This window comes from Solanum tuberosum, unplaced genomic scaffold (genome assembly GCF_000226075.1).
Source record: "Solanum tuberosum cultivar DM 1-3 516 R44 unplaced genomic scaffold, SolTub_3.0 scf00910, whole genome shotgun sequence".
NCBI classification, from domain to species: Eukaryota; Viridiplantae; Streptophyta; class Magnoliopsida; order Solanales; family Solanaceae; genus Solanum; species Solanum tuberosum.
In genome coordinates, this window is record NW_006239816.1 from 3,365 (window position 1) to 18,520 (window position 15,156).

Genomic DNA, 15,156 nt, shown 5'->3' on the forward strand with positions numbered 1-15,156 from the left:
CGTTTTTGGTATACAGCTGATGTATATCAGTGTATATCAGCGTGTATATCAGCCCTTTTCATGTATTTCTTGCTTCGAAACACATGTATTTCCTCTAAGCCCTGTATTTTCATGTATATAATTTATGTATAGCAGTGTATACAACATGTATACAGCTCTTTTTTGGAGCTTTTGGAGGCTTGGTCATCAATTTCCAGCATGTATATTGCCTCCATTTCACTCGATCAAGATGGTGCTGACTCGAAGAATTTCAACTCGGAAAAATGCAAAAAAAGGGAGTCCAAAAGGACTCAGGTTGATGCACATACAAAGAAAATGGAAGCAACATTAGCCAAGTCGCATGAGAATATTCTAGCAACGTTTCAAAGAGTAAACTATACCAGAAAGCATTTTACTAAATGTTTTCAGACATATCTTAACAAGAGTTTCTTAACACAAGGACATGTAAAGGACACGTATTTCATTAATTCAAACAATTATGCTATAATCAAATAATAAATTGTGAAGTAGCAACATTCACCAAACTAATCAGTAAAACATAATTGGAATCACAACAAGAGGAAATTAAATCTAAAAAAAAAGAGAAGCAAATGGATCAAATTGTTACCAATATTTACACGGGAACACTTAAGGGAAAAAAAAACCCACTACATGAAGCATATGTTTAAAGGAGAGAAATCACAATAAATATAAAGCTAATTAGAATCAAGCCATTCTGCAATTTTAACAAATAGACACTAATTACTATGTCAATTATTTAAAGCCAACCTTCTGTAACTTAAAGCAACAATGAGATATTAAAGCATTATTTAACATGATAAGGGAACGAAAAGAAAACACTAATTTAAACCAATATTTGTATCCTATAAGGCAGTGAATGTCTCATAACAAGAAAAATAATAAACACAGAAAAGAGAGGTAACAAACTTGAATTAGCCAATTTATTAATCCATTTCATACTTAGAGCTTCACTAATCTGGACAAAACTTCAAAATTTTAACAAAATCAACACAAGCTTGGGTCCATAATGTCAACGATATAGTGAGGAACATGATAAAGGCATTTGAGACATGATGAAATAGTGATGTTAGAGATCAAATTCGATACTTCAGATGCGCAAATGAGAAACTAAACCACAATGAAATCCATAATGGACTAAATGTCGAGAAGCCACTAAACAATAAGAAATGAAATCAACAGAGAACATTAAAACAGAAGCAAACCAGAACTGAACTCAAATCTACGAACTAAACAACATCTTGGCTAAGATAGATTAAGATGTTAAACGAAGTTTACCTTCTTAGGAGCAGCGAATCTGAGACAGGACGAGCAGGGCAGCAACAAACTTCTTCCAACACCACAAAATTTGAATTTCGAGCAGCTAACTACGGAGTGCAAACCGGACTCGAGCAAAGATTTGCTCACAACTTAGGATTAGAGAAAAACGTATGATATTTCTTAAGTATAAGAATGATTGTTCTCTAACAAATTTTCGAAAACCCAAAATCTCTCTTTTTAACCAAAAAAAAATCCCCCTCCCCAACCAAGAACAAGAAGAGGGCATTTATAGAAAGGGAATTGGGGGGGAAAGGGTGGATTTTCGAATTTGAAAATCAAATTCCTCTGCCCCTTTCCGAGATAACCGTAAAAAGCTTTTGAAAATCCCTTAAAATGGGGAAAATGGGACATGAGGATGATGGGTCTGCAGGGTATGAGTTTTGCAGAGTAGTTGGACAGGATTTCCGCGTGAGGAAGACGGTATGGGCAGTGGGGTCGTGGCTTTTCTCCGGATTTGCCGGATTGATGAGACTGTCGGAGAAGACGGGGGAGTGGGGTCGTTTTGGACTTCTGCTCACGTTTGCTGAAGCTGCGAGGAAGAAGACGCGTAGGGGTCTGGGTTGTGTATACGTACTGGTATTGTACACTGCTGGGTATTGTTGATGTGTGGGTCTGCTTGATGTATTGTTGCTGTAAACAGGAATGGGCTGGGTTATGTATTGGAAAGGGTTTTGGGCTTGGTATTAAAAGAATTAAGCTCATATTTGGGTCTGGAAATAGGAGGAATTGGGCCGTGGGAACAGGCCCATTTTGGTCTTTAAAGGATTAAGAATAGGATAAGAAATTGACTAAAAATTGCAACAAGACAAATTTTCATAAATTAATTAACGAGCTTCTTAATCTCAACGAAATAAAAAATAATTAACTCAATTATAAACTAATTAACTCAATTACAAAACCAATTAACTCGAAATCATAACTATAATTTAAAGTAAATTAATAAAATATTTAACTAAAATGCAAAATCTTTTGTGACGATTTTCGAATATTTATAAAATGACGTGATTGCAAAATATACATATTTATTATTAAAAGATGATAAAATTACTTTAAAATAACTTGAAAGTATTTTGAATTTCATAAAACTCATTAATTCAAAATTATAACCATCCCTAATATTTAAAATATAATTATTATATTTTGACGATTTTCGAATAATCATAAAATATACTAATCATATACATAATTATGTAAAACATATACATCATTTAAAATTTATGAAAAGTGACAAACTATTTAAAAATCTTGCAAACTATATTATTATTATCTATTTATTTTTATTATTATTATTTATTTATTTTAGAAATTTTATAAAACTAATAATTTTAGATCGTTTGAAATTGGTGAAGCTCGAAATGATTAATTTATATTGTGGAGGGTCAAAAATTGGGTGTCAACAGGTAATATCTCATATGATCACTCAACTTTGAATACTTAACTTTGAAAGTCACTCAGCTTTGTTTTATAACTCAAAAGTCACTCAACTATTGATATTTCACTTAGAAAGTCACTCAACAATTAATATTTCATTTATATAGTCACCCAATCGACTTAAATGTTTTTTTCAGTAAATTTTGTTAAAATAAAATATCTATTTTAATTATCTTATCGACCCACTCTAATTATTTAATTATATTTTTCTTTTGAAAAACGTACCGTAGCGATTGACAAAGAAAAATCTCTTTTCTATTCCAGCAATGGTCTAACTGGAACTAATGGTGAAAAATGATTTTTTTTTTTTTTTTGTTTTTTTAAAAGAATGTTGGAATCAAGAAGTTAAGAAGTAATCCAAAAAATAAAAAAACACTGTAGCAATCTTATTATTTTATTAAAAAAATAGTTCAAAACAAAAAATATATTTAAAAAAATTTAATAAAATAATTAAAATGAGCATCTTCTTAATTTTTAAAAATAAGTCTAACACAAAAATTATATTTTAACAAAATTTAATTTAAAATTATTTAAATTAGTTGAGTGACTTTCCACGAAAAATATCAATAGTTGAGTGACTTTCTTAATGAAATACTTATAATTAAGTGACTTTTAAGTTATAAAACAAAGTTGAGTGACTTTCCAAGTAAACTACTCTAAGTTGAGTGACTTTCTAAGAGAACTATTGAAAGTTGAGTGACCATCTGAGATATTAACTCTCAATTTGGTATATTGATCACGTCTTTACTTTAATATTTAATTATTATTTTGTCTTTACTTATTATTTAATATTTCTATTTTATCCTTTACCCTACTTTTTTTTGTAGTAACTCTATCTCGTACCCTACTTTTTCTTGTTGGTTTATCATCCAAATTATGTATGTGTAAATTACGTAATGAAGAACGATACAATCTATCCAAATATTGTATTTATTAAAACTATACAATACAATACAACAATACAATACAATATAATATGAAACAATAGTAACAACCATCTAAACATAGTTTTTTTTTTTTTTAAAGTGACCAAACTTTTATTGATCTGGTTCTCTGAGTTAGTGTAACAATATTATTACTCAGATCAGTACATAAAACACAAGCATATAATCACAAGGAGCATACATATTTATTCCACTATTAGTAAACATAATCAAATAGATTATATTTAGAGTCCACAATAAGTCTTCAAAGCAAATTCACATCTCATGCCTTCTTCAGTGTAGGAGAAAGCAAGGAATTCATGAAGATCAAACGACTTATATAGTAGAGGATGCTCTTCATCTACTAGCTCTCTTGGTGCCTTTATTGTGTATCCACCTTTAGGTAGTGAAAATAAAGCAGCTGAGTATCTTGCTTTGTTTCCTCTCATCATCACTCTATGATATGGTGCATGCATCCGGCCATTTGTCCATGCCTACGTACGATATAAAAATTAAGTAACGTTTGAACTTCAATACACGGACAATATAAAATAATTTTCACAAATCAAGTCATCTAAAACAATAACTATAGTGCTCAACTTACATGTAGAGAGTCTCCAATCATGACAGTGAAAGTGTCTTGAGTAGGTTCGACATTGATCCACTGCCCATCTTTGGTCATGACTTGAAGACCGTTTATCTCATTTTGGTAGAGTATAGTAGCAATGCTCCTGTCTGTATGAGCACTTATTCCTATTTCAGACTCACTGCTTTGAGGTGTGTTATACTTCAACAATCGAAGAACGAAATTGGTTGAATTCATATGCTCATCCATGTACTTTTCTAGGCCTAAGCTCTCCAAAACCATTCTCCTTACTGTCTGATCTAACTCTGATAGTTGCTCAGAGTATGACTGAACAGTTTTACTGACAATACATATACACACAAAAGAAAACAATGAAAATGGGCATGTTATAATAAGAACAAATTGAGAAGATTCATGTTAAATTTTACCAGAAAGAAGGATTTCCTTGAGGCCAAAGAATTTGAGCAAATTTTTCAGCTTTACCCGGAATGTTAGCATCATCAACGCACATACTTTCAAAGAGTGGAAATGAAGGAAATGTTTTGCTTGAAATGTAGCCATGGAAGGGTTTGGTTGAAATGTTTTCAAGTTTGGTTTGTAAAGGGAGATCAAAAATCTGTTGTAAGGATTCAAAAATGGATTTTCTAAGATGTATTGGAATTTTATCGAAGGAAGCTTCAAAACAACCATATTCTACTAATGCTTTGTGGACTTGGCTTTTCACTTGATTCCATACAAGTGTGTCTGTCTTTAGGTCTTCCTGAGAAAAGTCTATTTTAGGAAGCTTGATGTTTTCAGAATTCATATTTCCTGTAAGAAGAGATTTTTGTTATATGTTTGTTATGCTTAATTATATGCATGAAGTTTAACCTATTTATATAGGATTTGGAATAACACAACCTAAAATGTTGGAGATAATATTTTAAATGATCATTCAACTATGAATAACTTTCTCAGAAAGTTAGTAGTTCTCTCAGAAAGTCACTAAACTTTGTTTTATAACTCAAAATTCACTTAACTATGAATAACTTTCTCAAAAGTCACTCAACTATGAATAACTTTCTCAGAAAGTTAGTAGTTCTCTCAGAAAGTCACTAAACTTTGTTTTATTACTCAAAATCCACTTAACTATGAATAACTTTCTCAAAAGTCACTCAACTATAAATAGTTATCATAAAAGGTTACTCAACTATTGATATTTCACAAAAATAACTAGACAGACATAGTTGAATAATTTTGGGTTAAAAAACTGCTCATAGTTAAATGACATAGTTGAATAATTTTGGGTTAAAAAACTGCTCATAGTTAAATGACTTTCCATGAGGGCAAGTACTTAAGGATTAAAGCAATTTGACATGAATTGATGTTTAGATCGAGTTTTTATTGGGTCCTTAAGGAAGTATATTAATTGATGTTTAGATCGAGTTTTTATGGATTGTGGTTAGAATAAGAAATTATTAAAGCAATTTGACATGAATACTTTATTTTTATGTTCATTTTCGTAAGAAAAACAAATTCAACTTATAGGCTCAAAACTTAGAATTCGAAATAATCAAATAGATTATATTCAAAATCGAACTTAAGAATACTGAACGAATCAAAATTCATTTGAATTGCATTTGGATTTTAGTTTCATAAATTTAAAAAATCTCAATCGAATTTTTTCATGTTTAATTTGAACGACATGAACGCGTAATTCTATTTCAGGTGGGATTGTATGGATATAAAAAGATTGAGTAGGCTAAAGTAGATCTTCTTGAATGATTCATCACTCTACTCTGATTCTATAGCTAATTAATCTCTACAAATTAAATACTATATTTATAATGACAGCACATTATTCAATTGTTGAAAATCCTACTGCTCTTTTAAAGAATTAAATTAAAAAGATAAAAAATTTTGTTCTTTATCTCTATTAGTCTTTTTAAACGTAAAAGAAAAAGAAAAAAAGTTCTTTCAATATTATCCAAAAATATTGTGAATTTCAATTGATTAAAATATCTAGATGAATGATGAAATGTGTAATTCATCGGCTATCTAAAATACAAGTTGTTCATTAATTCAACGATAAGTAGCCCTACCTAATTTATAACAACGTTGCTAAACAAATTAAGCTTCTAAGGTATAGCTACTAGGCATAGTTTGGACAAAATTGAATTACAATATTTTTTTATTTTTCGGTTTGAATTTTAAACTACAAATTGAATTTTGGAATTTTAACTATCTTAAAATCTAGAGAAGTCTTATACCTTATATCTAATTTTAACGATTATGCATAAGCCCATATACCTAATACTAAGTTCAATATAGCCAATTAGACTAATGAATAGTGCAAACTAATGAGATGCATCTGACTGTATATTGTTGTTGTCACTCGAAGAATTATGACATTGGGTCCTTCACAAATAATTAGCTCCGAAACGAGTGAGATTTATGAAAGTTCCCTTAAGGGTGTGTTGGTATGAAGGAAACATTTTTTGAAAAATGCTTTTCAATTTTTTCTCATGATTGGTTGGGTAAAATATTTTCCAAATCAACTCATTTTCCTCAAATTTAAGGAAAATAACTTCCCTTCAAAAATTAAAAAATTAAGGAAAACATTTTCAAAAACTGTTCTCCAACTTCAAATTACAATTTTTATGTTGAAAAATCAATTTTTTTGTTGAAAAATAAATTTAAAGCTTATTTTCAAAAATATTTTTCAACTTCAATTTTTTTATTTTTTAACCCCCCTCCCACTATTTCCAATTTCAAATTTTTATTTTCACCCCCCCCCCCTCCCAAAAAAAATAATAATTTAAAGTTTTTTTAAAAAATATATATTTTCAATTTCAAATTTTTATTTTTCACCCCACACCACTCCTAGCCAGACCCTCCGCCCAGCCACCCCCTCCCCCCGCCACCCCCTAAAAAATCTTTTTCGAAAAATATGTTCTACTCACCAACCAAACATGAAAAAATAAGTAAAAAATCTACTTGTTTTTCAGGAAAACATTTTCTACTAAAGCATTTCTATCATACCAAACACACCCTAAATCACTATACAACCTCATGCTAATGAATAGTGCAAAATAATGAGATGCATCTGTTAGTCAGATTCTGACGGTATATTCAAGCCTCTCTTATTCTCCAACTTTATTAATTATCCAAATTATTTTCTTTATACTTTTCATTTTTATTTTTGCGGCTTGTTTATCAATAATTGATATTGTAAAATTTTTATTTTGATTAAAGTGCAAACTTCACAAATATGTGTTTTTGAATTAAAAAAAAAAGGCTGAATGCATAAGCGTCCCCTTAAACTTGTTCATATTTTTCATTTAGATACTTAGATTCTAAGGTTTACCGATTGAACACTCTAACTCAAACTATAATGTGTCTATTGGACACACTGTGCTGACATGGCATAACATGTGTAGTACACTCTCCTTTGAGAGAGTGGAACGCCCTAATTTATTTATTTTTTACTTTTGTCTCCTCCAATCTCAATTTGCAACACTATTTTCCCCTTTTTCACCACCATCACCGACCACTCCCAAGAATAAACTTATTTTTTGTCAAAATTGCAATGAATAATCTAGGAAGAAATGCGAGTCGTCAACCACCATGAACGAATGAACTAATTAGCTTTATCAAACTTTTGATCCCTTCATTCAATTATTTCATCAAATTGATGGAAGGAAGAGATTCATTGGTGGGAGTCACCGTCGTTACACCCATAGCCATTACCAACATTATGTGCCGCCAATATCACCTCACAATTCTCCCTAAAATTTACATCTAGCCGACGAAATTTAAACCAAAAGCGGCTGTCGTCTTCTCTCCATCGCCTTCTTTTTTCTCTCTCACAAAAAAGTCATTTCTTTCACATAACCCATTTCCACATGCATCAACACATCTATTCATAAATCATTTCAAGATTTTTATTGGGTATGAATCATTGAAAGTTGAACAAGTTTATCCTATTTTATCAAGATTTGTTGTAAAATTTTGCCAGAAATTAAGGGTAAAACAACAATAAAAAATGTACAAAAGAATCCGAAATAAATTTTACTAGAACAACAAAGATGGACTGCAACGAGGGCAGTTGTTTGATAAGAAATGGAATTGTTTGTTGGTGGTGGTGTTACAATGGCGGTCGGAGTGAGCTGTTTGTGAAAGAGTCCCAGGAGAGCTTTTTTTTCCGATGTGTCATTTTCTTATTTGTAATAAGGCCACATAAGCAGCGTTTGAAAGTCACGCACAAAATATTTGGGCTTGCTGCAAAAATTGTGTTCAATAGGCACACAATGGCTTGAGTTCAAGTGTTCAATAGGTAAACCTTATAATTTAAGTAACTAAATGGAAAAAAGGGACAAGTTCAAGGAGCCGCTTATGTGTTAAGCCAAAAAAAAAGGTGACTATATTGTTTTCTAACAATTACTTTTATTATTATAATTTATATATATAGTCTATGTAGTTCCATTTTATTTTTTATCAAAGTTAAAATATTAGTTTATAATTTAAATATCTTAACGTTTATCAAAGACTGTGTTTTTTTTCTAATATCTTGTTAATATAATCTTTAACTACTATTTTATTTGAATTATAATATTTGTTGTGTTTACATATTAATAAAAATTACATATATACTTATATTCAGATGTTTAATAACAAACAGTCTTAATCATTCAGTGTTTAAATCTAGAGACAAAATGTTAATCATTCAGATGTGCATTCAAATTCAGATGCCATAATCTTAATGAAAACAAATGAAGCCTAAAAAATATTTGATGTGCAAAGAAAAATAGACCTCTACGCATTGAAGGAAGTAGATGACTAGTATAGAAAAAAGGACCAGCTAAATTGTTACTCCTGAAGTTTTAATTGACGAGACATCATTTAATTAATTACAAACTTATTTTTTTTTAAAATGGAGACTTATGAAATTTATGTTCCAAAATAATTTTAGATACTTATATAGTTGTATAGATGTAAATCTTCCGTGTCACGTAAATGACAGAAAATACTACCTATATTCAAATAAACATGTGCTTTTTGAATGGGTTAGAGATAAGATCTTTAGGCAAAATAGGATAAGGGCAAAAAATCAAACAATAATCACCACAACATGAAATATTATGATACTTATTAACTTCCTCAATTTTTAAGATAAAATATATTAATTTGGTAACTAATAATTTTATTTTAGTAATCAATAAAGAACAATATATTACAAATTTAATTTGTTGCTCAGTTATTATAGTAAATTCCAATTGTAAATCAGTTTGTCTCAACGATCAAGAAATTTGACCTACTCTTTAACACACATATATATGAGACAAGAAAACAATCTTTTCCATCGAAAATTATTATCTTTTTATATTTTCAAATTGTAATTGAGTATTTTGATCGGCAATACTTAAAAGTTAACACTAAATTATTCATTTTGATAAGCAATAAAGTGGGTATCAATCAAAATTCAGTAAATATTGAAATACGCGTGACTTTATATTTGGTAGAAAGGAAGAATGATGTTGATGTCTATTATCTACCTATTAAAATTACAAAAGTTTTGTATCGTCAATTTATTAAATATTTAGTTCTTAAAAAGTATTTAATAAATGATGCAACAAAATTTATATCGTAATCAATGTAACAATATTTCACAATCATGCAAAGGGCGGGCAAATTAACTAGTATTATTTTTCATATCAGTACATAAAACACAAGTATATACTCAAAGAAGTATACATATTTATTTTACTAGTAAACATAATTTATTAAATTAAATTCAGACACCACAATAGGTCTTCAAAGCAGATTCACATTTCATGCCTTTTTCACTGTAGCTAAAAGCATGGAATTCACCATGATTATAGGGCTTATATAGTAAAGGATGCTCTTCATCTACCAGCTCTTCTGGTGCCTTTATTATGTATCCAGCTTTAGGTGTTGAAAACAAACCAACTGAGTACCTTGTCTCCTTTCCTCTCATCATCACCCTATGATATGGTGCATGCATCCGACCATTTGTCCATGCCTACGTACAAAGACAATCCTTCAGATTCAAAAATTGAAAGATAGAAAAAGCTAAATATATTTGAAATTCTATATATTCACAATATAAATTTTTTTTGCACAAATCAAGTCATCTGAAAATTAGCTATAGATGACGCCCATAAGAAAATGAGATCAATAGCCTAAAGAACAAGGCATGTCATATGTCATAGCTGGTTAAAATAAGTTGATATTATAATTTATCTTCTTTTTTTTTAATTTAGTGGCGGAGCAAATTATACTATATATATTGGGTGCTCAACGATCTTTTTTTAATTTTATAAAGAAGAAAACAAAAGCAGAGCTAAACAGGTCATTCATAGTACTGTTGGAAGAGCTTACATGTAGAGAATCTCCAACGATGACAGTAAAAGTGTTTGGTGTAGGATCAAGATTTTTCCACTGTCCATCTTTGGTTAAAACTTGAAGACCATTTACTTGATCTTGAAATAGTTGGTCGAATTCATATGCTCATCCATGTACTTTTCCACGCCTAAACTCTCCATAATCATCCTTCTTATTGTTTGGTCTAACTCTGCTAGTTGCTCTGAATATGACTGGATAGTTTTGCTGACAATATATATAAGAATTAAAATCATAATAGTAAAAGCAACATGGCATGTTATAATAATAAGAATTAATATATGGAGAAGATAAATGTTTTACCAAAAAGAAGGGTTTCCTTGGGGCCATAGAATTTGAGTGAATTTTTCAACTTCATGAAAAATGTTAGCATCATCAATGCCCATGCTTTCAAAGAGTTGAATTAAAGGATGGTAGTTTCCAACGTAGCCATGGAAGGCTTCGGTTGATATGTTTCTAAGTTTTGTTTCTAAAGGGAGATCAAAAATCTCTTGTGAGAATTCAAAAATGGATTTTCTAAGATGTATCGAAATTTTATCAAAAGAAGCTTCAAAACAACCATATTCTACTAATGCTTTGTGAACTTGGCTTTTCACTTGGTTCCATACAAGTGTGTCTGGCTTTAGATCTTCATGAGAAAAGTCTATTTTGGGAAGCTTAATGTTTTCAGAACCCATATTTTCTTGGAAGAACAGATTATTTTTAATATTTATTATGCTTAATTCTATGCATGCAATTGAATCTATTTATAAAGAATTTGAAATAATACAACCTTTTAGGTTGTGTGAAGGTAAGTACTTTTCCCATGTGATAACAAAATAACAAATCTTTAATGCAAATTGTTTATTAATTCAACAATAAGTAGGCCTTCCTAGCTAATTTATAGCATTGTTGCTAAAAAAAATGAAGCTTCTTAGGTATGTATAGCTAGGCATAGTTTGGGTAAAATTGAAATTCAATATTTTTTAAAATTTTGGTTTGAATTTTGTATGAGGGCAAAGAATCAAACAATAATAACCACAACATGAAAGATGGACCAATATTCGAGCAAAGATTATGATACTTAACTTCCTCAATATTTAAGATAAAATATATTATTTTGATAACTAATAATATTATTGGTAATCCGTAAAGAACAATTACAAATTCGTAGCTAAGCTATCGCAGTAAATTTCAATGGTTCTTGTAATATTATAAAAAAAATATGTCATGAATTTCAATTGTTTAAAAATCTAGATAGATGATGAGATGTGTAATTCACGTTTGATGTTCCTTTTCTGAAGAAGCCTAAGGGGTTTCCTATCTTGTTTAGGACTGGACAACTCCAAAGGTACCTAGAGGACGGGCCAGACGCAGCAGAGCGACGACCGGGGAGCGGGTTCCCCACTGGAAGGGGGACAGGAGACGGCCATCTATTGCGAGAGAGATCCCAATTCCGGATATGCTGTTTTATGTCACTCGATGACTTGATTGGGACATTCTTGTTTTAATACGCGAAGATGGTCATCGGTTCTCCAAAATATAATATGTTGAACAAAATGGAATATATGTGTACTGACATTAATGGACCTTTTTTTGCAATTATTTGTGTTTTAGCTTTTGTCACAATTATTTCTAGTAATTTAATAGTCAATTATCTCATAATATCTTATTCATCTATAGATAATTTTCTCTTTTTTAATATCTCGTTATAAAAAAATAGAGTACTTGTAAATGATATAACACACACCTATTAACATTTATAAATAAACCATTCAATTAATTATTATTATTTTAAAAAAGATAAGTCTTCGACTCAACTACATATACTTTTTTATTAAAGTCTAGATAGCGTGCTCACCACTGCACCATAGTATCTAATTGTATGAAAAAGTTGATCATGACTTATACCAAATATTTGATGCATGTGCAAAGAAAAATATAGATATTTACGCTTTAAAGGAAGTAGAGAACTAGTAGAGAAAAAAGGACTATTTTAAATTATTATTTTCTCCATCTTAATTTATGTGACACCATTTAATTAGGTATGAGAATTCTTAAGAAAAGACAAAAAGGAATTTTTTGAAATTTTATGGTTTAAAATAACCTTAGATATTTGTATGAATATAAATCAACTCATAAAATTAAATTATTTTTAATATAGAAAAATAATATTCTCTTTTGAGACAAATTTTTAAAAAAATGTCACATAATTGACAGAGAAATTGCTACTTATATTCAAATAAACATGTGCTCTTTGAAGGGGTTAGGGAAGGTCTTCAGGCAAACCAGGAACAGGACAAAGCAAAGATTATGATACTTAACTTCCTCAATTTTAAAGGTAAATTATATAATTTTGATAACTAATAATTTTATCAGTAATCAATAAAGAACAATTACAAATTAGTAGCTCAGCTATATATTGTAAATTAAGGAATTTGACCTTCTCTTTGACACATATAATGGCATAAACTGTTAGCCTCACATAATTGGATAATTTTAATAATGAAACACTCAACCAACTTATGAGTTGTTGCAGGCAAAGAAGGAAAAAGATGAACCAAGAATATAACACCTAAAGAAGGAGAAAATATGTTCATCAATCAAGGGATGCAGAATATATTCAAGATAACCAAAATCATCAATCAAGGCAAAGAAATCAAAAAGGAAAGAAGTCAAAACACACTACATCAAGAGGGAAAGTCATGTGTTGTACGAGACACAAAAGGAAAACAAATATTGCATTTACTATTGCAATAAAGATATATCTTGATCTCTAGAATCAATCAGATTCCAGAATCAATCAAGCAAATCATGATCAATCAGAGATTTCAGAAATCAATCAAATATATTCAAGATTGCAGAATATATTCAAGACTGCAGAACAAATCGCCTAAGGAAGGAAAGAGATAATGTGCATCAATCAAAGGATACTTTCAAGGCAACAAGATCAGTTAACATCCAAGACTACAAGGAAGAAATTGAAATCAAGGGATGCATTCAAGTTAACGAGATCAGCCAAAGATTCAAGACCACAAGAAGATCATCATACAAAGGAATAAATCGATTTGCTCATGCACATATCTGATATGGACATGACTCAGCAAATCAATCAGAATAAAATCAAGGACTTAATCAAAGATCTTTGATTCAAAATCCCTTGGGTTTCCGTAAAAGAGCAAAGTCCTCCAAAGCTATATAAACATCTCGTAATCATAGTTGTGAAGTACGCACTTCACTTGAACTTATATTGTAATATTCTTTTATCTTTCATAAAACTTTGTACACACTTGAGTGATTGAAAAGAAAAGAAAAAGACAGATCTGAGTGTAGATTATACAAGTAAAGGTTGTGTCGAAGAAGAAGATCTGAGGGAAGTTAGGGGATTAATTAACACAGATAGATGGGAGCTCCCTTCCTTCAGAATGCAGCAGGTCAAACCTTCTAATTTTATTTACGAACCCCCATGAATCCTCTTTGTCAAGGAGTCAAGTTAGTAGAGTAATAGCAGCTTAGACTCCCCCTTTTTTGGTGTTAACTTGTAGAGTTTATCTAACTTTATTTCTACCCAAAGATCTTGTATTGAGTTTGGTGTGTTAAACTTCAAAATGTAACTCTTTCATATCAATGATCATTGGAGGCCGTTAAAAAAAAATCAACAATCTTTTACCATCGAAAATTTAATCAAAATATGAGACTCATACAAATATCAACTAACATTGCAATTCAATTATGGAGTAAGGATTAAACAGACCATTAACAATGTTGAACCGAGGAAGATTCTATCGTAATGAATTTGAATCTCGCTAAAGTGAGCAATATATCATTTCATCAGTCTAAAAAAAATATTTTTCTTAAAATTTTCTAACTGTAATTGTAAGTATATTCATAGGCAATTCTTAAAAGTTTAACATTAAATGACTCATTCGGATTCTCATATTAAACATGAAAAACTAAATTAGAGCGTAAAAGAAATCAAATTCCTTAGATACATGAACATTATTTTAAATAATCATCTTGAAAAGAAAACAAATTGCACAACTATCACGTACTATCACGTACGATAACGATTTGGTGAATACATTCATATATTTATGAGGTTAAGTAACAAGTTAGCCTTATTATTCTTTTTATTTTTCTATATTTGTAACAGTGTACTAATATTTTTGAAATATAGTAATTTACTTTTTTCTCCGATCTCTTATAATAAATATTATATTATAATTCATTAAAAAAAACTCAAAACTTTTACCAAAAGTTGAATAACAAGCGATAAAAGATTTTTTTGAGATAAAGTGATTTGTAGATTACTATATGTTCTCACCTTACGAGGAATTTCAATAAATTTGTTTAGTTATATATGTCGTGTTGTAAAAGTGAGAAAGTGTGGGTTTTGATTTTATTTAAGAGTGGGTCAAAACTCGACAAATATTTAAACACACATGAATTTATATTTGAGTTAAAAGAAGAATGACGTTGATATCTACCTATTAAAAT

At 29.9% G+C, this 15,156-nt stretch overlaps 2 protein-coding genes across 2 annotated transcripts; both read right to left on the reverse strand.

The window, feature by feature from the left end:
- Positions 1 to 3,822: 3,822 nt before the first annotated feature.
- LOC102581972 (probable 2-oxoglutarate-dependent dioxygenase AOP1) lies at positions 3,823 to 5,105 on the reverse strand. Its single transcript, XM_006367687.2, has 3 exons — positions 4,707 to 5,105; positions 4,297 to 4,618; positions 3,823 to 4,186 (listed from the first exon to the last, which is right to left on the reverse strand). Exons 1-3 carry the CDS (start codon positions 5,081 to 5,083, stop codon positions 3,938 to 3,940), a joined length of 948 nt encoding a protein of 315 aa, XP_006367749.1. The 5' UTR covers positions 5,084 to 5,105; the 3' UTR covers positions 3,823 to 3,937.
- Positions 5,106 to 9,944: 4,839 nt separating this feature from the next.
- On the reverse strand, positions 9,945 to 11,365 carry LOC102582299 (2-oxoglutarate-dependent dioxygenase AOP2-like). The gene is given in 4 exon segments (XM_015305635.1): positions 9,945 to 10,300; positions 10,660 to 10,767; positions 10,770 to 10,887; positions 10,984 to 11,365. Coding segments are annotated over 4 exon segments (849 nt in total). The 5' UTR covers positions 11,358 to 11,365; the 3' UTR covers positions 9,945 to 10,051.
- Between the last annotated feature and the right edge of the window lie 3,791 nt (positions 11,366 to 15,156).